The sequence below is a fragment of the Podarcis pityusensis genome (genome assembly GCF_964106645.2).
Source record: "Podarcis pityusensis genome assembly, chromosome: 6".
NCBI classification, from domain to species: domain Eukaryota; kingdom Metazoa; phylum Chordata; class Lepidosauria; order Squamata; family Lacertidae; genus Podarcis; species Podarcis pityusensis.
In genome coordinates, this window is record NC_138030.1 from 63,432,791 (window position 1) to 63,455,882 (window position 23,092).

The window sequence follows — 23,092 nt, forward strand, 5'->3', positions numbered from 1 at the left end:
GGGAGAGGTCATGCAGCATGGATTATGCAGCGTGCGGTGCATCACCACCCTGCCACACCCTCAGAAACCGCACAGCCTTCATTTGCAATGTCCTCTGCCAGCCACCATACCCATGGGGTGACGCCAGATTTCTCTGGACGCCTCCTGCCCCTTCCAGAGAAGCAATGAGAACCCAGAAGCCACTACTTCTTCGCTGGTGATGGTGGACCTGCCACTGGAAGCTGGTGCCGCTTCTCTCCTCTGGTACTGAGGGGCAGGGGGTGCCCATTGCACACTGGCGCTGCTGCACGTACCTCCCCATCACCACCTGAGAAGTGAGGAAAAGCAGCAGCAGGAGAGCCTACTAGAACCCCACCCTGCCTCTTCTCCTCGCTTCTCCTGTGGAAGCGCTGGGTGGGGAAGCAGGATCTGCCGCCTGAAGCAGCTTCCTCAATGTGCCGATGGTGAGGCCGGCTCTTCATCTCCAGCAGCTGCTAGTGCTGCTCAGTGGCTTGCGCCAGAGAGACCTCCCGCGTGAGGCTGCGGGTCTCCAGCAGCTACTAACTGACCGTCGAGGCGCTCTAGAAACCACGCTCCTTGACCACTGGGGTGGGACTAGCGGGAAGGCGCGCGCTACTCCCACGTCCAGGCTCCGCGCGTGGCTTCTGCCGCTGCGAGAAGACGAGCAAAGGTGAAGCAGCCTTCCGAAGGGGCGTGTCCTTGGCTGCGGGACCACGGCGGCCACGTGCAGAGCGTGGGCCAGGTGGGCGGGGCGTTTGTACACGGGCCTCCTCCTCCTCCTCCACCACCACGCCCACTCCACTTCTTCTTTCGGCGGGGCGGGGAGCGCGTGCGCGCGCGCGAGAAGAGGGGGCTGGGATTGGGGAGGGGGGGAGCGGCGGTTAGCGAGGAGCGCTGACGCGCGCGCCTTGTGGGGGCGGCCGTTGCCTCTCCTCCCCCTCCCTCTACTGCTCGGGAGGGCGAGCGCCGGCTTCTTGCCTCTGAGGCGAAGCTGAAGCCGGAGGCTCCTTCTCCTGCCGACCGCCCCCCTCCCCGCTTCCCCTTCGCTCGGGGTGTTGGGTTTTGAGCGGGCAGACACCTCAGCGCAGCGCCAGGCTGCCGCCCTCTCGGCCAGGGGTCGCTCCTTTCCCCGAGGGAGGGCGCCAGGCGGTTCCTCTTGCTTCGCTCCGTTGGCGCCGTCGGACGCGAGGGGCGCCCTCTTCTTCCTCCTCCTCCTCCTCCTCGGGAGCTTTTCGCCGGCAGCGAAGGAGGTTCGGCCACATGTGGGCAGCGCCAGCCCTCCTCCCGCTTCCCTTTCTTTCCCTCCTCCTCCTCCTCCTCCTCTCTCCTCTGCAACCATTATTACACCTGTGAATGGAGGGAAGGAGCGAAGCCGTCGCCTGAAGCTGAGGAGGAGGCGGCGGCCTTGACAGTCACACACACTCGGGTTATCTTTTTGTGTGTTTTTGCCCTCCGACCCTTTTCTCTTCGGCAGAGGGGCAGTCGGAGAGCTCCTCGTGGCCAGCCGCGGCAATGTGAGGCAGCCCTCCTGCGCGCGTGCCCTTGTGGAGTCTCGCTCCTGCGCGCCGCTTCGGCAGATGCGCCGGGGAAAGGGGCTGGTTCGAGGCGCCCCCCCCCCCATCCCCACCGATTTATTTGCATCGCTGCCTCCGCGGCTGTAGTGGCGGCGCCGGCAGGACCCCCCCCCCTTTCCCCCTTTCTTCGCACGCCGCCTCGGTCCTAAAGGATTGACTGGATGAAGAGCTTGCCTTTTGGGTGGTTGCCTTGGGGGACTGGCAAGCGGAGAGACTTCAGCTGACAAGGTACCTGTTCTCCAGACCTGGGTGGGGTGGGAGATGCAAGATGCTCACCTGAAGGGTATCCGCATCGTGGTCTAGTAAAGGGGGGGGGGAGCAATTTAAAAAAAAAAGGGAGGGGAATCGCCATTCTTCTACCTTAACCTATCTTCTCACTTTTTTCTTTAAACCCCATAACCTCCCGATTTCTTTATGGGAATCGCTGTCGCCAGCGTTATCATTTGCAGGCAGCGGAAAGGCTCATGGGCAGATTCCCCTCCCTGCAATGTGCATGTTTGGAGCAGGGGGCTGCGTCCTTTTTCTTGGGGAAGGGGCTGCTGCTCCTACGGTTGCCTGCTGTAGGGGCGTGTTAGCAGTGCAAGCGCTGCACGCTCCGGCTCCCTGCACGGGCAAGCCGGGATTCACGCTGGAGGAAGTAGCTCTTTGTGGCTTCATGCTCTTCCCCGTTCCCCCACCCGCCACCCCCTCCCCCCCAAAATTGCTGCTGGGTGTTGCCTCCGTTTGGGGGCGGATGGCGGTTCGGGGGCGGTGGGTGAGCCATGGAGTGATGGAAGCGCCCGAGGGTGCTGCTGCTGGTGGTAATCGGTTGAAATGCAGTGGTTGCTAAGGGGAGAAAGCAGAGCTGCAAAGAAGCTATATTCTCCTCCTACCTAGCTTTGTGATTCCCCTTCATCCCCCACCTCCGCTTAAAAGACGTGTAGATTTGAAGGGGGCGGGGTGGTATGGGGGACAGGATCAAGGTGGCTGAAGCTGTTTGCTGGTTAGAGCAGCAGAAGCTCCCACTTGGCATTTATGCACAGGAAAATTTGCAGCATGGAAAATTTGCAGCATGGTTGCAAGCTATGGAGGGCCCTTTTGTGGTGTGTGTGTGTGTGTGTGTGTGTGTGTGTGTTTCTCTCACCACGCTGTAAGTACAATATTCCCCATCTTGCCAGGAGAGGGTGTGAACAAGTAGGAAGATGTGACTGGTAGGGCATAGTTTCTCTCTGTGGAAAGGGACCCATGTTGCTACCTAATGTCTGCCACTATAGCTTCCAGAGGGAGAGGAGAGGTATGCAAGTGGAGAAGAGTGAATTGCTCATGCATTGAACCAGCCATCTCATATTCACATCCACTCACCTGCACTTTCCCTCTGGGTGGCACAAGCATAGCAGTGGAGATCAGGCAGCATTCTAGAGGGTTACCAAGTAAAGGTAGTAGTGACAGCTTCTGTTCATTCATTCTGGGAAGCTGTGCTGGGCCCAATATTCTCTGCCATGCTGCCTGCAGATGGAGGGCAAGCAAGTAAAAGGAGACCACAGGCAAGGAAAAGAGGACAAGCTGTTCCTTGTAGGATTGTGGAATCACTTATGTTCCCCTCAATCTTAAGAGCATGGCAGGAAGGACTAGGCAAGTGATGGCCGCAAGGGGTTGTTACCATTACTTCTGGTTGCTTAGCTGGCCTGTCTCAAACTCTGGGAGGCTCTGCCTACTCACTCTCTTTCTCTTTGGGTGCAACAATTGGAGTGATATGATGGGGAATGGTTGGACACAGCAGGACTTCGCAGAACAAGTGAATCAGTGAAAGTTGCTACTGCCTCTTCTTGGTTGCTCTCCACTCTGGACAGTGCAGAAATGAGTACTGGTTCCCTACATCCAATCACTACTTGCTGCACAGGTGAGCGAGCAGAAGGACAGGGGCAGAAATTATTGCTCCTTTCATGAGCAGTTGCTTCTGTCCAGTTGCACACCTACACTCTCCCTCTGGTTGCAGTGGTGGTGGGTATTGGACACAGTTGCACTGACCCAAGAGAGGGCAAGTTAGCTGGGAGAGACCTTTCTCTGTTGACAGTGCCTCAGGGCCCAGTCCTCCCTGAGAGAGAGAAGATGAACAAGTGAATGGAGGTAGCAGTCTTTTTTGGTTTGTACACTCTTTAGGCAGCCCTGCTAGTTCCAGTTTTTAGTGCCGTGCTGTCCATGGAAAGAGAAGGTGGGTGGGCAGAGGCAACCACCACTGCTTTCACTTGCTTCCCCACAGTGTCCTCTGGCAGTGCAGTGAACAAGAGCCCTAGCACCAAGCTAGTTCATGGTCAGTGTGAGCCATCCTGTGGTGCTGGGCCCTTGCAGCATATTACGTTTCTGCAAGATTTAGGCTTGTGTGAGTGCTGGAGAGGACAGGCTAACCTTATGGCTTCACAACATATTGTGAAGATTTTTAGATACATAAACAGATAAGAGGATTAGACTGTTAGATCTCATAATTTCAGGGGCAATTGAAACACAAACGCACACACACCAGAACACTAATCTCTTTTTTCATTGTCTACAGATAATAGCACAATTGGGGCTTTCTCATTTGAGCCACCAAAAGAGTGTGGTGTGGCTACAAAATGGAAGGGTCGATAGCTAGAATTGCATTGATTTTAACACAGTTCAGACTGTCCTCAGTGGAAATTGCTTTGCAATTATGTGTGGGCATCATAGTTCTCTTTTAGTTTTAAAAATAGGGAAACTCAACTGGCGTTATTTTATGTCAATACTGTGGTGGTCCTGTTATTAAAAATATTCATATTCTTTGTTCGGTGTGACTAGAGACATTTAAAATACTCATCTATTTCAACCCACCAAGAGTTAGCTTCCTCCACCCTCTTCTTCCCCATGGTTGTGACTCAGAATGGCTTTCCTTTTTTGGTATCTATGTGAAAGAGATGTCTGTAACCCAACTTTACTTTGCTGTTCCTTCTTAGCCATGCCTATTCATTAAACGCCCACAGTGTGCCTGCCATTATGTAAAGTTTAGTTGAATTCTGCACACTGGGCATGCTCAGTTCTCATTAGGTTGCTTTGGGCTTGCTTTACCACCTCTTAGGATTTTTTAAATAAAGACTTTATAAATCTTGACATTCTCTCAGACCTCCCCCCTCCCTCTTGTGCATGGTTGGCGCCATTTTTGCTACATAAACCACATTCAGTCTTGAATTTTGAAAATAGAAGAAATGATTCTCAATATAGTTTTTAACTCATGAAATATTTTTTCTAAATTAAAAAATGAATGAATGTGCACTACAAAGAGTATGGAAGATGGTACCTCAATTAGGGAAAATGTTGGTAATTAGCATGTATTTGTTTTTAATTAAGGCTTACTAAGGCTGTGTAACTTAAGTTCCAAATTCCAGCAGCTACTCATTTTAATAATTCTTGAAATTTAGTCATACCCATGTTGGATAAGAAAGAAATATTGGGTTGTATCCTGTGTTTCTACAAGTTGAAGCTATTTAACAACATAGTTGTTTCACTGGTGAAATGTTTTATTGTACAGGATAATTCATAAGCAGGTTGCTGGTAACTTCATTGCACAATAGATTGCACACCTGTTATACAATGAGTTTCCGCTAGCACAGTTGTTGGAGTTTATTTCTTTGTTGTAAAACATTAAAACCCAAGAGTGCTTGCGCTAGCAAACAGAACATTGAATAGAGCCCAGTGTTCTTCCATTCAAATTTATTATCGCCTTGAAAGATAATATGAAAATATTTAAATATTTGCAACACTTTAAAAAAAAATATTGAGGCCTTGAATTTTGCAAGTCTTCTGGGAAATTTGTTGTTCCCCCCTATGCTACCAACATCTTCACCATTTGTTTGACCAGACAAACAGGAACAGTTTCTGTGTAACGTTTAGCGGTCAAATAAATGATTCCTCAACTGATTCCCTTGACTTGAAGATAGCACAACCATGTTTTGTAGTAATGTGTCATCTGTATAGCTAGCTTATAGACCAGAGATATCCAGTGTGGTGCCCTTCAGTTGTTACTCCAACTCCTGTCAACCCCATTCAGCATGGATTATGGTCAGGGTGACGGGAGCTGTGGTCCAATAACATTTGGAGGGTACCATGTTGACTGTCCATTATATACCCATACCATTGAACTGCAGTTGGGTTCCTAAATATTGTGGTTAATCAGGCTGGTGTTGCATCTTGCTTGAAGGCAATCTGCATGAAAACACCAACACATGATAAAGATACGGGAATTGTAGTTATTGCAAGAAAACAAAGTTTAGATTTTCTTAACTTTGTTATAAAATACTCACTTTATACATATTTTAAAATCTATGTTAAAGCTTGCTGTGTCATCATATATATCTATATCTATATCCCAACTTCTTTCTTGTTCCTCTCCCTCGGGACAAGTTTTAGTTTTGAAAGGGATAGGGCCCTGTATGTCTTTTCTCCTAACCCCCTTCTTTCATTCTCTGTGGAAATACATTTCTTTCTTCTTTAGTCTTTCTAATTAGGCATGAAGGTGGAAGTTAGTCCCTGCCTTAAATGGACACCTCTCAGTGCTTGATATGACAGGAAAACACATGAAATTCAAGCTGGAATCAACTCTTTGGGTCTGATTCCAGTGTAGATGTGTTGAAATCACTGATCAAATGCTAGGTTGATTCAACAGGAATGAATGGTATGCCTCTTATGCTTGCTCTCCTAGTGGTCACTAGCTAACAAAGTGTAACATGAGCCCCTTGAGATTTAGAAGATTTGTTTCCTTTTACTATTGGTGTGAGTTGAATCAGATTTTTCTCTTTTGGAAGAATGAGCCACATTGATAACTCTGGACCACTTATATTATAAAGTCATGTTAAAACATAACTTTCTGATATGAAGGGAGATAAGAATAAACTTATCTTGGGTATTTATAATGTCACCATGGTAACATTTTCATGCTTTGTACTTGGCCTCTGACATTTTCACCTAAACAGAGCTCAACAGAAAATTCTATTCTTATTTCTACTAGGGTAAAGTGTTGTGGGCAGTTGAAATGCAAGGAAGGATGCACTTTGAATCACAGTTATATTTAACAATTTTTTGTTAGTGTTAAGTGTAGAAAAAAGCATAGTAACTTGTGCTGGCAAGTTAGATGGGTGTTGGTTCTATGCATCAATTTACTGTATTCCAGGATTCAACAAGAGATTCAGGCTTACCATGACAACACCCTCTCCTCTCTCTCTGTTCATCAAATATTGCAGTGGATTTTTTTTTAGCACAAAAGCGGCACCTTCTTAAAGAAATGACAACACTACAATATATACTACAGTGAGCAAACCTAACTGTACAGAATGCTTGCTCTGAATGGAATTATACCTGCTTTGGGGGGGAAAGCTGACCTATTTTTCCTGAATTTTAATGCAGCTTTTATATTAAGATGACTTCACACTTCTATTTTTAAAAAGTTTGATGAAAGCACATTGAGGAGAGTCATGCTTTTTAAAACTGTAGTTCTCTTCCCCCAAAACTAGAGTGCTTGCTTTAAAGTAAGTATGTGGTAGATCTGTATAAATTGGAAAGGACATAAGAGCCCTGCCGGATTGGATAAAAGACCCATCTAATCCCTCATCCTGTTTTCACCAAATGTCTGTGGGAAGTCTGCAAGGAGGACCTGAGTGCAACAGTGCTCTTCCTCATGCACGTTTCTCAGCAACTGGTATTCAGAGACTTAATGCTTCTGACAGTCAAGGTAGAACATAGCCATTGTGGCTAGTAGCCACTGATAGTTTTATCTTCCATGATTTTGACTAATCCTGTTTTGTTTGAGAGCCAGTGTGGTGTAGTGGTTAAGAGCGGTAGTCTCGTAATCTGGGGAACCAGGTTCGCATCTCTGCTCCTCCACATGCAGCTGCTGGGTGACCTTGGGCTAGTCACACTTCTCTGAAGTCTCTCAGCCCCACTCACCTCACAGAGTGTTTGTTGTGGGGGAGGAAGGGAAAGGAGAATGTTAGCCGCTTTGAGACTCCTGAAGGGGAGTGAAAGGCGGGATATCAAATCCAAACTCTTCTTCTTTTTCTTCTTTTAAAGCCATCCAAGTCTGGCCATCTTTTCATCTTGCTGGAGTTCCATACTTTAATTATGCACTGTGTGGGGAAGTACAGGTACTTTCTTTTGTCTGACCTGAAGCTTCTCTTCCAATATTCAGCTTCATTGGATGGTTCCAAGTTTTAGTATTGTGGGGGAAGCTAAAAACTTATCCATTTTCTCAACTCCATGAATAATCTTGTATACCTCTACCATGTACTCACCCCTTACTTGTCTTTTGTCTAAACTAATCTCCCTCCTCCCAAGTCATATCTTTCCTCATAGAACAGTTGCTGCAGTCCCTTGATCATTTCAGTTGTCCTTTTTGAAAGTTTTTCCAGCTCTATAACATCTTTTTAGGTGAGGCGACCAGAACTGTACACATAATCCAAAGTACAATCTCACCGTAGATTTGTATAGCACCATTATGATATTGACAGTTTTATTTTCAGTCCCTTTCCTAATGATTCCTAACATGTTACCCATTCCAGAGAGGAGAAGGCTGGCAAAAGCAATAGCCATGCAGCAAATTTCCACATTCACAGAAAATAAGGCATTGAATAAGGGAGCCATGCCTGCCGGTTTATAGTGACCAAAGCACATTTCCCTATACAGACAAGAGATAAAATTAACACATTTTCAGTTATTTCAGATTAGATCTTATCTAACTCAGTGATTAAAGAAGAATGCGGATTTTGACAGTAAATTGATTTTTCATGTTATTTTCCAATAAGAGAATGCTAGTTTATGGAGAGATTGGTCAGAGTCTGATCTCTATCAATCCACAAGCGTCATGGCTCTTTGGTGCACAGAAGTTTCACAACACACATTCATTCTGCAATACTTGCATTTGTGATGTGATTTCGAGGTGGTAAGAATCAGTAAAGGTCTCCTACAAAACAACAGCAGACAGTTGTTCTATATTTTACCTTCTCAGAAGTGCAGTGTAAGTAAGTGAATACTCCATCTCTCAACCTGATGATCACAAATAATGGCTAGCCAGAAAGCCAAGCTGACATTTGTTCCCTCTCAAGTGACATCATGATTGAGGGCAGTTGATCTAGATTCTAGGTAGTACTTGGTTTCATCTCTGATTGAACTAGTAGTATTTTGGTGGTATAAAGTTAAATGATCATTACTTTGAAACCTTCATTTAGTGGCATCTAACACCAGCTAAAGAAAGGTTGTAATACTGACAGATTGGGAGTTGTTGATTAGTCAGTAACAAGGTGACCTTCAGTAATATATGTGGAGTTTTCCTGTTCATTCAGTCATGTCCTACTTCACAATATTTCATTCAGTTCCTCCTCCTACTTAGTTTTCTGTCCCCATCCCCAACAATCAATCAGCATTCTATGCCCACTCAGTTTTTTTCTCATTAGGATTCCCTCACCCCTGCTAAAGATTTATTATATTTGTGCAAGCCTTTGGGTTCCCTCAAGCCTCTTGATTTTGTGTGTGTGCTCAGTGAACATTAGCAATAGTGCAGGATGTGTATAACCTGTCTGAAGTTTTTTTGGTTTTTTGTTTTGTTTAATGAATATAATGTATGGTATGGATTCTTTGCTACAGAGGTCTGTTTGCGGGGAGAGGATCCCTTGTTGGGATCATGTAACACTTCCAGTGTGAGTGGGGAGGAGCAAAGCAGGTGTAATTTAGGCATGGAAAGCCGGGCTTTATGGCTCATCTTTCAAAGGAACTGTTAAGGGGGTTCCTTTTAAATCTAGAATTTGCCTTCATTTTTTTTGTTTCTAGATATAACACAATATGTTCTTCTTTATTACAGTTTTTCTAAATCTGTTTAACTCTGTATGTTATCTTTTTAATTGAAAAGCAATAAACCATGTAGATTCTCAGATCTTCAGTCAGCAGTCTTTCACAGCATCATGAGGCAAAGTATATATATGCATTAATTTGTAACAGTGGATATGTAGCAATCTCATTGCTTTCTAAACAGCAGCTTTCCATGGAAACTTGGTTCTGTAAAAGTAAATGACATCACAGCTGGCAACTGCTCCTAACTAACTTCTCCTGTTGGTCAATGTCCTACATAGAAAAAAGTTCCCCAACACGGTGGTAAACCTTGATTTAGCATTATGTTCTAATGCAGTTAATTAACATGCAGCAGTTACCAATCAGTCATTTCAATAGAAGCACAGATCCACATATATGGTTATTTGCATTAATGAGTCAGTTTTATTGGCTGAAATGGGGACTTCTTGCAAATGCAGTAGTTCCATTTGTATGTTGGAGCACTAAAGAATTTTGGATCTGATTTTGTAAAGAAAATCCACTCTCCACACACCTGTGGTAAGGAAAGACTCAATTCAGAAACAGGATTGCTGAAGCATCCCATGAATCTTTCATAGGAAAGTTGTGCACATGGTAAATAGTGTAGAAATCATGTCCTGCAAGAAATAAGTACTGAAAGAAAGTCTGAAAGTAATAAGTACTGTTAACCTTGAGAAAAGAAAAGAAAAAGCTATCAAAAAAATACTTAGATGACACCCAGGCATATAGAGGAAACAGTTGCTTGTTGTAAATATTCAGGAATGGCCCTGAAAGAAATTATTTAAATTGCAACAAAGATTATATAATTCTTGTGACGGGTATATGGAGGGCAGAAAAATCCTAAAGGAGGCAACATACATAATATGTTATTTAAAATGCGTTTGGACTCTTGTGTGAATGGTGCTTTAGATTTTGTACATGGTTTCTTAGCTCATATAGTATAGTGGCTCTAAAAGTATGAGTTGTGGTTTATTATAAGATTATTAGGCAGTATCTCAGTGGCAAGAGTAAAATGGCTGTTAAACTTCCCCTAAAGTGAGATTCCCCACCACTATCTGTTGTGCCTTACAATGTGTACTCTTAGTTTACAGAGGAAAACGGTGAAGCACAGCAGACTTGCCTAGTATCCCATGTGACCTGAGTGTGCAGAATCCTCTACATAATGTTCACTGGTACTGTACTTTGGCAGCCAAGCTTCCAAGCTTCATGGAAGTTATGAAAATCATTGATAGACTCCTAACTCTCTGGAGTTCTTTTGTTTTCCAGAACATTAAAACTGGTGCACAGTAATAACTTAGATTTTGAAATCAGCAAAAATTTTGATATTCACTACCATTCCATTCTACATTTCTCACTTTGACTGGATTTTTTGGTGGTGATGTTCTGTGGATGGATTTAAGTATGTGCTATTACATGCTTGTGAAATACAGTGTCGTGGTGATTGTCCTTTATTCATTCTCCTTCCATGAATTTTTGCCGATTTCCCCTGAAACCACTATGAAGAAGTAAGTAAATAATGAGTAGAATAAAGAACTAGCAAGCTGCCTGTTATATTCTGCAACACTGTAGTCTGAAATACTGATTTACAGCTCAATCCTAACCATGTCTGCTGTAGTTAGGATTTGCAGTTTAAAAGAAACAAGTGAAAGGATGCCAGTGCTATAACTCTCAGTTTGAGCCTTTTAAGAAATATGACCATTTGACAGGGCGCTAAGAATTCCATATTCTGTCAGTAAGGAGACAGGGTGCTGTAACCTGTGCCTCACTGCTGATTGCAAAATCTTACAGGAAGGCACTTTACAGATGGGAAACATAGACTGATTAATAGCTTAATTCAAAGCTCTGTGAAGTAAATGGATGCCTTTCTGTTGACAAAATGCTCTTTATTGGTCCGTAAGCAGCTTGCTGAAAGGCAATATCTGGAAATGTCCACTAGAAGACAGAGATGTGCCTATAGTTCTAATGTTCCAATCTGTCACAGTTTGTCATAGGATATTGCATGTTTACCATCACAGTTTTCTGTTTTGTGTGTCCATTCTTTGTGAATTCATTGTTTCTATAAAAGGCAGCATTCAAGGCTGATTTCTCTCAATTTATTTTGCCCTCTTCATCTAAAAATGTAAACAGGACCTTTAATAATAATAATTTAATAAAATTTTATTTATATCCCGCTCAGGGTGGCTAACAGCAAATATAAAAAAAAGTGATTAAAATGTGACTTAAAAACAGCATAAAATACAACATAAATGCAGTATCAATGTCAATAAAATTAAAAAATTCAGGGTCATTTGGAGAGGGACCTAGTCAGTAAACATCAAATGATCACCAGGGCTAACTGGCCAAGTTGGTCCTACAAAGGCCAGCAAGGAGACCAGGGAAGAGTTTAAATATGGGGTCTCGGAAGGGTTTCTTCATAAAAAAGGAAAGGGGAAGGGGAATGGAGGATCAGGCTAATTCAAATTGAAGCTTTCTTAACAATTATTATCAGCTCCAAAAATGTGGCAAACGTCTTAAATACATAAAAGGTTATATATATATATATATATATATATATGCAAAGAACCAATCTGTTTGTGAAAAGGGTGAAAAAGCTCCCTTCACTACACCACAGGCTGAACTTTCATTGCAGTTGCAGCCTCCACTGTTGCGCTTTGTAAGAAAAGAAAACAACAGAGGAAAGACACATGCCACTTAACATCACATATAGCTTAGCCTGATAGATAGAATTCCAACACCATAATAAGAAAGAATCAAAATGTAAGCTTTCCTGGTTTCCTCAAAGCTTTAACCAAGTACAACAAGTAAAGTGATGTAAAGAGATGGGACTTCTCTGCACAGAAAATTCCCCATAAACGGTCTTAGAATGCACAGTTGATATATTTTATAATCAATAACTAGGCATACATGGATGTCAAATTTATTTAAAATTGTTGAGGTGGTGGCAAGTAACTTCTAATGTTGTAATTAAATACGTACTAAAAGAGGTTTCTTTTTTCTTTCCTTTTCTCTTTCTTTCTTTTCTACTTCTATAAAGGGTCATCTTGATTATGTTTTGTGTAGAGTGGTCCATAAAGTCCAGATTCAGAGTCAGTTAAAGTATCCTAGACAGAGTTAACATGCAGGAACAAAATTGCCTAAGATAATCAGCCTAAATTATGTTCATATATTTTTCCATGTTTCTCCTTCACTAATTGTTTCATGTTTTGGAATTTAAATTCTTTTGTATGTTTAGTGGGTCAGTATAAAATGACATGCAACTCTTAGTATTTCAGTTTAGGCTATTACATTGGATTTTTCTAGAAGCTAGAAGCAACTAGAAGCCATCTGATGATACGTGCATTTTCATATTAAAGTACTGCTCTCCACTGCAATGCAAAACTTTTAAAAAGACACCTCTGAATTGTTCAGTATAAAAACTCTTGACAACCTTGTGAATTTTCATATTTGACAAATGGTTCTTATTCATGCCAGCACTTCAGACTAATGTTCTGGGACTTGTGGGTGTTAGAGAACAGGACAAATTTCCATATCAACTAATTTGATCCCACACTAGAGTTTTAAATGGGATTATTTTTGACAGTCCTTATATGGTAGATTCACCCCCCAATAAACATGACTATCAAGTACACAGTGGCAATTATAAATTTTGAATTCAGTAGATATGAAAGCCTTGCTTCCAAAAATAGTAATTTTGCATGCTTCCTCAGAGTCTGCACTTTTAGATAATGAACTTCTGATCTGCAGCACTAGCAAGGTTTGGATAGCTATTTAGGAAACAGAATATATTCATTTTACTACTTGTTACTTACTCCACATCCAGTTCACTCCCACTTCTAATTTTTGAAGCTGCATTCACATGATGTTAATGACAATTCATATTGATCCTGTGGTTTCTTGACAAATACTGCTGTTTGGTGCATCCCCCCCCCCCCCAACCAGCTTCAGACCGATGGGAAAGCAGGATGCTGAGTAAGCAGCAATGTGAACTTATCCAAACAGCTGTCTTGCAGGCATAGATAAGCATGCAAGCACAGATGACAGTGTAATAAATAGGAGTTCTAGTGGGATTGCAGGGGCAGGGAAACCAAAAAGGTTGTGTGTGCTGGGGGAAGACATCCCCACCCTCTCTCTAACGTGAACATCTCGGTGCACATGCAGCTTGAAACACAGTGTGGGGAAATTGCCTCTATGCTTAAAAAAAGATCCTCACTAATGTGAGCATACTCTTAGATAGGAAATAAACTGCGGCAGAATCTGATTGTTTTGGGAGTTTTATGGCAATGAGTTTGTGCAAACTGTTAAATCTGCTCTGTATATAATGTTTCAGGGTTAGATCTTTTTGACATTTGAATTGTGTGGCTTTTAACCGTGCAAGCACTCGACGACAGTTTAAAGGTTTTATTTCTTCACAAGGTGATCCACTGTCTGTGCAAAGATTTAAGATCTATAAAGTTGTTCTGTAATGTTACACTGTGCAGCAGAGACTGAAGTAAATGGGCTAACATACTTCGTAATCTCATAATTTAAATTCCGTGGTTAGCTAAAATTTTGACAGTTAGTTGCAAAAAACAAAAAAAGCTTAAGGGTAAGAAAGAAAAGGGATGAGGTCCAAATTTTAGAGGCAAATTATAAAACTGATAATGTGAAAAATGGAGCTGGATTTGTAGCAATAATGTACTGATGCTGTGTTGTACAGAATCAAAAATATTGCGGCATTTATTTGGGATATTACAACTGCACTGAGCCTGGGTTGGTCCATACTGTTCGTTGTGCTTAAGTCCTGTTGAAATCAATGTGAATTAAGTCATTATTAAATTTTCATGGTGAGTTCATTGGGACCTAAGTGCTGGTAACTTAGTCTGAATCCAACCTATTATCTCCACCTACACATATTTTTGATGCAGGTCCAATACTGTTAGGATTGCATCATGATGATAATGAGAACTTGGGGATAGCCCCCAAAGTAGTCTGCTGTGCTGATGTATCTTTCCATCCCTTTTCTCTGTAACTCGCTCACATAGGTATCTAGAATATGACTACAGTAGGCCATGGAATCTGCAACTGAGGCCGGTGTTGCCTCATTCCTAACAGAGAGACTTTGCCTTCCCACCAGAGTGAAGACATGATATATCTATTGAATATAAAGGACATTTATTAATTAAATGATCTTCAACAAGCAAGCAAACATGAATGTAGACAGAGTATGATTTGAAGCCATGGGAAAGCAAAGCATCCGTAAATTTTACCCTCAGGTGCCTCCAAATCCTTAACATGACTTTTGCCAAGGATCAGACATTTTGCCCAGACTCCAGTCTACATGACCGAAACATTCTATTAGTAGTATTAGCCAAACAACCAAATGCAAATCTGTTGAATCATCGGTCAAACTGATCGTTTGAATCAGCCAAAACCAATTTCCCAGTATGAAGTATGTGAAAAAACACAACACATCCCCCCCCCCTTCAGCCAATAAAGCTATCAGCTACTCCCATACTGGTATCAAATAGCAGGACTAGCTGGGTGCCCCTGTGGAAGTGGAAGTGGAAAGTGCAGAGACTTACGCTGCTATATACAGGCCAGCTCCTGCCTTTTGTTGATGGTGCCCCATGTGTCAGAATGCACACACATACTCCTAAATTGTATGTCTCTACCCCAGATGCAAGAAGCAGTGTGGCAAAACCAGCCTCACTATAGCAGTATGGATCAGCATTTTCCCAAGGGTAAGACCATTCATAAAACTAGGCCACATCTAGCAGCAGTTCCTACTTACTTTAATGTTCAGTTTTTTCTCAGATGGACTTAAAAGAAGCAACATAATAGTCCTATTGAGAAAAAGAAGCAACATAATAGTCGTGTTAAGAAAAAGAACTTTTGTTGATAGTTTTTCTCTCTTTGAAACTTGGGGCTTTAATCCTATAATCAATAAATCCCCTCACCTAAACTTCTGGGGCTTAACTGCTAGTGCTATGTTACTTCTTGGTATGAAAACATCAGTAGAGACAATAATAGTGCAGAGAGAGAGACAAAATATATATATCAGAAGTATCTGATATGCCAAAGGGCAACATTTATTAGGTAGAATAGGTAAAGGTAAAGGGACCCCTGACCATTAGGTCCAGTCGCGGACGACTCTGGGGTTGCGGCGCTCATCTCGCTTTATTGGCCGAGGGAGCCAGCGTACAGGTTCCGGGTCATGTGGCCAGCATGACTAAGCTGCTTCTGGCAAACCAGAGCAGCACACGGAAACACCGTTTACCTTCCCGCCGGAGCGGTTCCTATTTATCTACTTGCACTTCGTGCTTTTGAATTGCTAGGTTGGCAGGAGCAGGGACTCAGCAACGGGCACTCACCCTGTTGCTGGGATTCGAACCGCTGACCTTCTGATCGGCAAGTCCTAGGCTCTGTGGTTTAACCCACAGCGCCACCCTGAATAGCAGTAGGTAAACTAGTTCTTCTGGGATTGTGTCCATTGCACAGCTTATGCAGTAGGAGTCCTTCCTCCCTCCCCTCTCTCCTTGTACTCCCCTAAATCTGCTCCAGAGGGTTGGGGGATCCTCTGGAGCAGTTTTTTTAATGTGTGGGGGTTGCAGGGGAGAGGAGGGCGAAGTTCTGTTGTGCAAGCAGAAGTCTGTTGACTGAATGGAATAGCAGGAATGGATACAACCCAGAATTTGTAAATATTCTCTGTTTTAGAATAAACTATTCAGATTTCATGAGTTACTATATTGCATAGAAGTATAAATATAAACTAGTTAAAAATGTTGTAAAATCTTGGGCATACTGTAATAAGCAAACTGATAGCATGTATCAATTGGAAGTGCTATTTTTATTAGGCTTAAATTTAGTGTCAAAGAGACTTTCATATTTAGCGTTTTCCATGATATTTTAAGATGTCTGAGCTTTTAGAGTATTCCTGCTAACATACTAATAAACTAATTTAAAGTAGTCTTTTTAAAAAATTGTGTTTTTTAATATCCTTACATCTCTATTAACATAATTTGTAAGCACAAACAGACACCCCCCTCTTTGCTTAGTCAGCTTTCATGTCCCTTTTTAAAAATTCCTTATGTCCCTACTTACTGAAAATAGGAGACCGATTTCCTTGCCTCACAGTAATTTACTACAGGCCAAGACACTAAGAACAGGGACATGATTTTATTAATTAGATTCCTCTCTTTTTCCTTAAAGGAGGCAATATATCTGTTTTTTCAAAACAGTTGTGATTTTTTTCTTCCCAGCTATAAATTTTATCCTTTGTTTTGTTTTGTTTTAGTTATTGTTACTGTTTATGAAAAATCTTAATCAACTACTGTTCTTAAAAATCTTGGAATTGATTGGATTACTAAACACTTGCCAGGTAGGACAGCTCGCAGCTAAGTTTAGGTAGAATCTGATGGAATATTTCTTTTATAAGATAGTGTATTAGGAAGACGATACCTGTTGTGACTAGGGTCATAGTACATGTAAATACAAGTGACATTTGTTCCGAGTGAAGCGGTCGTCTGTCACAGCTGATGAAGCAAGTAAAGTAGGTCTATATTATCAATTATTAATAATTTAGTGCTCATCAGAGTTTGTTTATGCATCCAGGAGTTTAATTACTGGAGAGGCATTTGTGCTTGTTTGGAACTTGTAGATTGGACTGCATAGGAAGATGTAAGCTTCTGTCAAGTGGAGAAAAGGGTGTACCGTACTTCTTAAGTACAAAGTACAAAGAAATGTGCTGTTTTAGAGAATAGGCCATATGATTGCCCTAGAGAAATTGGTATAAGCTACCTGCTAGCTTATGTCCTTATCCTTTGGACTTCTTACTGTTTTATGTTGATGCTGCTGGCAAATTCCTGGAGCTTGTGTCAACTTCTTTGGAAACTGTTGCATAGTAATTTACTTATTAAACTTTCTTCCCCTTTCACTTTATTATTTCCATTTTCTTTATGAATTTCATAAATACTTCTGATGCACATCGTATATACATGGTTTGGCATATGGGAAGGAGGAGAGCCTCGGAGTTCTCGTAAATAGACAGACAGTGCTGCATTTATTAACCAACAAAGGGGGTCCTAATATATATTATTTTAAAACTGTAAAACTCCTGCAGTATATTAAAATTCAGACTTAAATCCAGTTGTAAAACTTACAGTGTTTCAGCATATCTAACCTCGTGCGGAAGATACAGCAGCAGTAAATTGATGTAGGTAGTTTTCAGGACTGTTCCAGATTAACATCTAACCCACAAGGCTGAACATCAAAACACAAATTTATTTCCAAGTGGAACAAATGAGAGTAATACTCTTCACATCTTCTCAAGAGTCTACTTATACAACACAGGCAGCTGTTGCAGGTCAGAGAAAGCAAAAATAAATAAATATTCTATTCAGATGATGGTTTCAAGGGGATTTTTACAACTGAAAAAAACTAGGTCAATACAAAGGGAGTAGTCAGAAGTTCAGATTTGCATGTCATTCAAAGTGTCTTTTTATTTGAATGTTTTATCAACAATGTTTTATCTCTCAACTAGCTATCAAAACTATGAGTACAATCCGGACAAAATTAAAAATTTAAGTGCTACTGAATTTCAGTGCAAGGCTTAAGCTTAATGTTCCTACCTTAAAAGGCTGCTATGGGCTATTTCACTTTACATTAAATTCAGTTGCTCAACTTTCAATATGATCATTTCACTTATGAATCATAGAGATAGTAGAAAGAGAAACAAGGGAGAAAATTACACAGAGGTTTATTGCACTTTTAGCCTAGGATCAGGTCAGTACTAGGACAAGTCATCTCTTAACACATATAGCTTCCTCATATGTATGCTAATCCTTGAAAGCCGCTGCAGTTTAACCCAGTTCCTTAACATGCTTGCAATACTAGCCTTTCATGACTTCTTGAGAATTGGATCTGACAATGGTGCTTGTGTGTGTTAGGGAGGAGGGAGTACCACTGGTTGGTGACATGTCATGCTCCTTCTTGGGTAGTTTGTCCACCTTTGGTCTCCACCCTGCACTCAGCTCTCACTTGTAGCTCCTAGAAGCTGTCAGCATGTGACAGCACCCACATCCCAGGAAATGGCTTTGACTAGTCAGCTAAACCAGATGAGGGTAGCTGATAGGTCTTAAATCCTCAGTGAATTAGGCACTTCCCATGCATGTGAAGACAGCCTCTGGTAGATTGAGACTAATAGTGGGTCCAGTGGTCAATAAGACTTGTTTCTGCACATGCTGTAGAGGGAAGTGAGGGGTAGATGGGGCTCGTCAACCTGGGAAGGTAGCTCATCTAGGAGAAGGATAATGCTGAATCTAAACCTCCACTGCCTTGTGGGATATCCACTGCCTTGCAGGATATCTTCAGGAGAAGAAATGGCTAAGGAGTAAACTCTACACAAACCTGCAGTGAAGTCCCTAAAATGATTGGATGGTGCCTTGTATGCCTCCTCTTGGCAACTCCTGCAGCCAAGCTGGTGCCAAACGTATTGTTCTACTTTCCTTCGGACCATATCCATGAGGCTGAAAGGGAGGTCTTGTCATTTGGGCAGCCCAGGACCTCCATACACAAGCTTGTGCCCCAGGGAGGTCACTTTGCTGCTACTAACACAGCAGTTTGACTTCATCCACAGAGGTGCCCTCTTTACATTTTTCTTTAATGCATGACTTGACGGGTTCCTTTTGTTTCATTTGGAACAGTGCAAGGTAAAGGTTATTGTTGGGGAGGGGACAGCAAAACTGAGAGTCAGACCTGTTGGGAATGCTTCCTTGCTTTCTGTTTGCTATGTTTTAAGATAGGCCAAGGACTTGCCGATCGCATGGTCAGCGGTTCGAATCCCCGCGGTGGGGTGCGCTCCCGTCATTCGGTCCCAGCGCCTGCCAACCTAGCAGTTTGAAAGCACCCCCGGGTGCAAGTAGATAAATAGGGACCGCTTACCAGCGGGAAGGTAAACGGCGTTCCGTGTGCTGCGCTGGCTCGCCAGATGCAGCTTGTCACGCTGGCCACATGACCCGGAAGTGTCTGCGGACAGCGCTGGCTCCCGGCCTATAGAGTGAGATGAGTGCACAACCCTAGAGTCTGGCAAGACTGGCCCGTATGGGCAGGGGTACCTTTACCTTTACCTTTACAAGGACTGCCTAAAAAAGAGAGGGTTTGTTTTATGGCTTGAATAAACAGTCCTTCAAATGAACATACAATCCTAAGCATGCTTACTCAGAAGTAAGGGTTTACTTCAACTCCCATATTCCCTAGCTATTGGCCCTGCTGGCTGGGGCTAGAGGGGCACAGGTTTTCCTTCTCTGACTTACATGTACTTGTGTATAGAATTGAAACATTGCCATACTTGCACGAGTATAAGAAAACAAGGGAAAAGAGAACTGAAAGAGGCAAGAAAGAAATTTCTATTTTTTTCAATCATAGAAACCTTCATTGTTTAGGACCAACATGAATGTAACTCTCTACTGTGAATTATCTGTCATTTAATATCTGCTTTATAAATCTGGATGGAATAGAGTTAACTTGTTTTACTTCTGCTAGGAAAGATTGAAAATCTTTTTAATTGGATTTCTTACATGCTTTAAGTGATGACATCCATGCTTTTATCCACAAAATAAGGGACTGTATTTTATGGCCTCATTCTCTCACTTTGATCAGAACACAGTCCCAAACTAATTAAGCACAGATAATAAAATACTCCCAGAATGTGCACCCTGGCTCAGTGCCACTAAAAGAACTTGCACTCATTTCTGTGGTTTGGTTTTTCAGGGCACTGTCTGATGTTAGTGCATTGGTATGTTTGTTTTTGTCTACAGGTTCACAACTTATTTCTACTCGATATTAGGAGCAAAAAATGATGGAATCTCTGGGTAAGAACAAGATGGTTTTCAACTATTTACATATATTGGTTTTGCAAGCAACATTGATATGTTTCTGTAGCACTTACCTAATTGTTAAGTAATATGGTGATAAGGATAATATTAGCACACCTTTTAGATTATTCTTATTGTGTCTCATTCCAGGCAATTCCCCTACTTGTTCTAAATTCTTCAAATTGAAATAATATCTGATGCAACTCTGTTTCTCTTATCTGTACAGCTATGCATTTGAACAAGTATGTTCCTCACTCTCTGTGTTCAGATTATGTATAGTGAAGATGATGATACCAATATAGTTCTCGTTTTGTATCATGATTCACATGACTACTGAAGTCTTGAACTGGTATTTGTTCCCTAAAACTAGTTGAAGCAGCAGAGCATATGCATTTTAATCCTTTGATTTCACGTGCTTCTGGATTTGAGGGCTGCTTAACCCAATAAGGATTAAGAGCACGCACAACCATGTGTAAATAGGAAATGAACTTTGTTGGTCACTTCATGATTGTCTACAGGAACTACACTGTGGCTCTGTTAAGAGCTGCTTCTAATTTGAGGGACAATGTTGAGTCTGTGCATATGACAGTTACTGTGCCTAACAATCAGCATGCATCATCGTACATTCACCATTTTCTAGTGCGGTGTTCATATTTGCATTGTTCCCATGCGTGAGCAAGACTCAGAGCACAGTCCCTCCTATGAAGATTCTTATTGGCTTCAATAGTAGTAGTAGTTGTTTACCAAGCTCCTATGCATATCAAGGGACGAAAGCATAATATCTGTGGCAGAGGGCCACATTCCAAGAAAGCAGGCATAGTTGCTATCACGGGGTGCTTCTATACTATGTGTTCATTTTGGAATTGCCATGCTTTGTTACTTATTTTTTTTAAAGAGCATCTCCATGACATCATCACCAAACTGTTATTTACTGTTTCCACTGTGATTCTTCTATTTTGTTTAAAATCACAGCAAATCCAGCCACATGCTACTATTCAGTTCTTTCCCCCCAACTCCAAGGTGCATTTTGCCTTAGTACCCCTTTTCTGTTGTCTTAAGAAGCATGGTTTTGACTTGTGCACTCATATATGGATGGGTGAATTATACGTCTACTTAAGCACATCTTCACATTATTGTTCCCATGGATGCCATTTTATTAGCATGCTTTAAAATCAATCTAAATTTGTTGCAAATTTTAATTTCTACTAAACTCCCTTTAAAAGAACAACAAACAGTATTTTTACTTTTTGTAAGAAAAATGATTAAAACCCGCTTCACGTGATGCCTTTCTGGCCAGCACTGTTATAGTGACCTATACTATTTATTTTGTGGGGGGGGGGGGTAGGGAGGCAATCTTCAAATTACAGTAATAGTAAAATAACTGTTGCCTACCTTTTTAAAAAAAAGGTAACTCTGCAATTGCACCTTAGTAAAACTGTATTTTAGTGCAAATTATAGAACTTATAAACTGATTTTTAAAATGGCATCCTCAGAATTATTAAAATTGTCTTTCACACTAACCTTTACTCAAACTTGTCCATGTGATGATCAGGTAGCAGCAGTCCCTCTACTTGTTGTGTTGAAAAAGAAAATCATAGGATGTCTGAAATTTGATATGTTTTACATAGAAATGCTGAACACATACAGGATGTATTATTCATCCTTGCAGCGGTTTCATAGTTTCCTGAAGCCATATTTTGGCATAAGCAGCATAGATGGTTCTAGTGCCATCATTTTGTAAATTCCATCCGTTTTAAGCAGTTCTTTAACCAAATTTGGTTTCTCAGATTTTTTTTTTTGTTTAGTTATTTATATAAGGTATTTATATACTCCTTTTTAGGCAAATCCACAAAATGGTTTACTTCTTTTAAAATAAAAACCCACAACCATCAATAGCAAGTACATATAAAACAGCTAAGACAACTTAAAAAGAAAAAGAATCTTTTTTGAAAGCCAAATCTTACCTCCCCCTAAGGTCAAGATGATCCTTGAATGGCCCTGTGGTGGCAGTTACAGGGGGACAGCTCAGCTAAATTACCAGAATCTAGAATCTCTTTTCTTCCCCAAGGGTTAGATGTTTCTTGAGTAACCCTGTGATGGCCACTGGAGAAGGATATAGAGATAAAACAATTCAGCAGTCCTATTCTGTGCAGCAGTTCTGATCACACTCTTTGCTGCAGATGTCTTTTCTTATTTGAAAGGACTACAGGCAGCAAGCATGAACAGTTCAAACAAAGCATATATTGTAGATTGAGCTAGCTCTGAAATTCATGCTTTTAAAACTGTTCATGCTTGCTGTATAGTCACTAAGATTTTCAGATATCTTGCTAAGATGGATAGATGAGTGAAGTTGCTGTTATTCCCAGATTGCAGCTCATAAAATTTGTATGAGGGAGATCGTAACTCTGTCGCTTATAAAAACTGCACACCCAGCAAAAGCATCGTCAAGACCTGTTTGTATCGGTACAAATGGAAAAAACTTGCAAGTGTCTCCAGTTATGCGATACCCATGGTTTAAGTTGCCTCACAGTAATTTTCAGGCTGCATTCTTAAATAGCCAGGGAATTCAAAGTGTTTGATTAACAGAAACTTTGAAGGCTTGCTTTTCTATTTTCTCTAGGTATAAAACTGTGCATCTTATCCTATGCCTAATTCCTTAGAAATAAATCCAGTGGTTTAGTGGGGTTTACTTTCATACAACAGCATTAAGGGTTGCAGTATTAATTTGCCTGCCACCATTGCACTATATTGCACTTGACTTCACAAGTAACTAGAGGTGTGGCTATTTGCAGTTGTTTTAGCAGTGACCCATCATGCTAAAGGCAC

At 41.7% G+C, this 23,092-nt stretch overlaps 1 protein-coding gene and 1 long non-coding RNA gene across 24 annotated transcripts in view; one reads left to right on the forward strand and one right to left on the reverse strand.

The window, feature by feature from the left end:
- Positions 1 to 547: 547 nt before the first annotated feature.
- The window catches only part of LRRC7 (leucine rich repeat containing 7), a gene marked incomplete at its 3' end in the record, with an annotated part of 196,840 nt that continues 174,295 nt past the window's right edge, over positions 548 to 23,092 (forward strand). For 4 of the 19 annotated variants that reach the window (XM_081008912.1, XM_081008911.1, XM_081008913.1 and 1 more), the window contains exons 1-2: positions 823 to 1,802; positions 20,210 to 20,263. In XM_081008912.1, coding sequence (XP_080865038.1) covers positions 20,248 to 20,263 — 16 coding nt within the window. In that variant the 5' untranslated portion in view covers positions 823 to 1,802; positions 20,210 to 20,247. Of the gene's footprint in view, positions 1,803 to 20,209; positions 20,264 to 23,092 lie in introns of all 19 variants that reach the window. The other 15 variants (XM_081008915.1, XM_081008902.1, XM_081008914.1 and 12 more) reach the window with 9 other exon arrangements.
- Positions 14,027 to 23,092, reverse strand: part of LOC308478850 — a 69,020-nt gene continuing 59,954 nt past the window's right edge. For 4 of the 5 annotated variants that reach the window (XR_013987330.1, XR_013987331.1, XR_013987332.1 and 1 more), the window contains 4 exons: positions 22,231 to 22,369; positions 21,788 to 21,869; positions 15,187 to 15,238; positions 14,027 to 14,196 (listed from right to left, as the gene is read on the reverse strand). This is a non-coding gene — a long non-coding RNA (uncharacterized lncRNA). The remainder of the gene's footprint in view (positions 14,197 to 15,186; positions 15,239 to 21,787; positions 21,870 to 22,230; positions 22,370 to 23,092) is intronic. The other variant, XR_013987333.1, reaches the window with a different exon arrangement.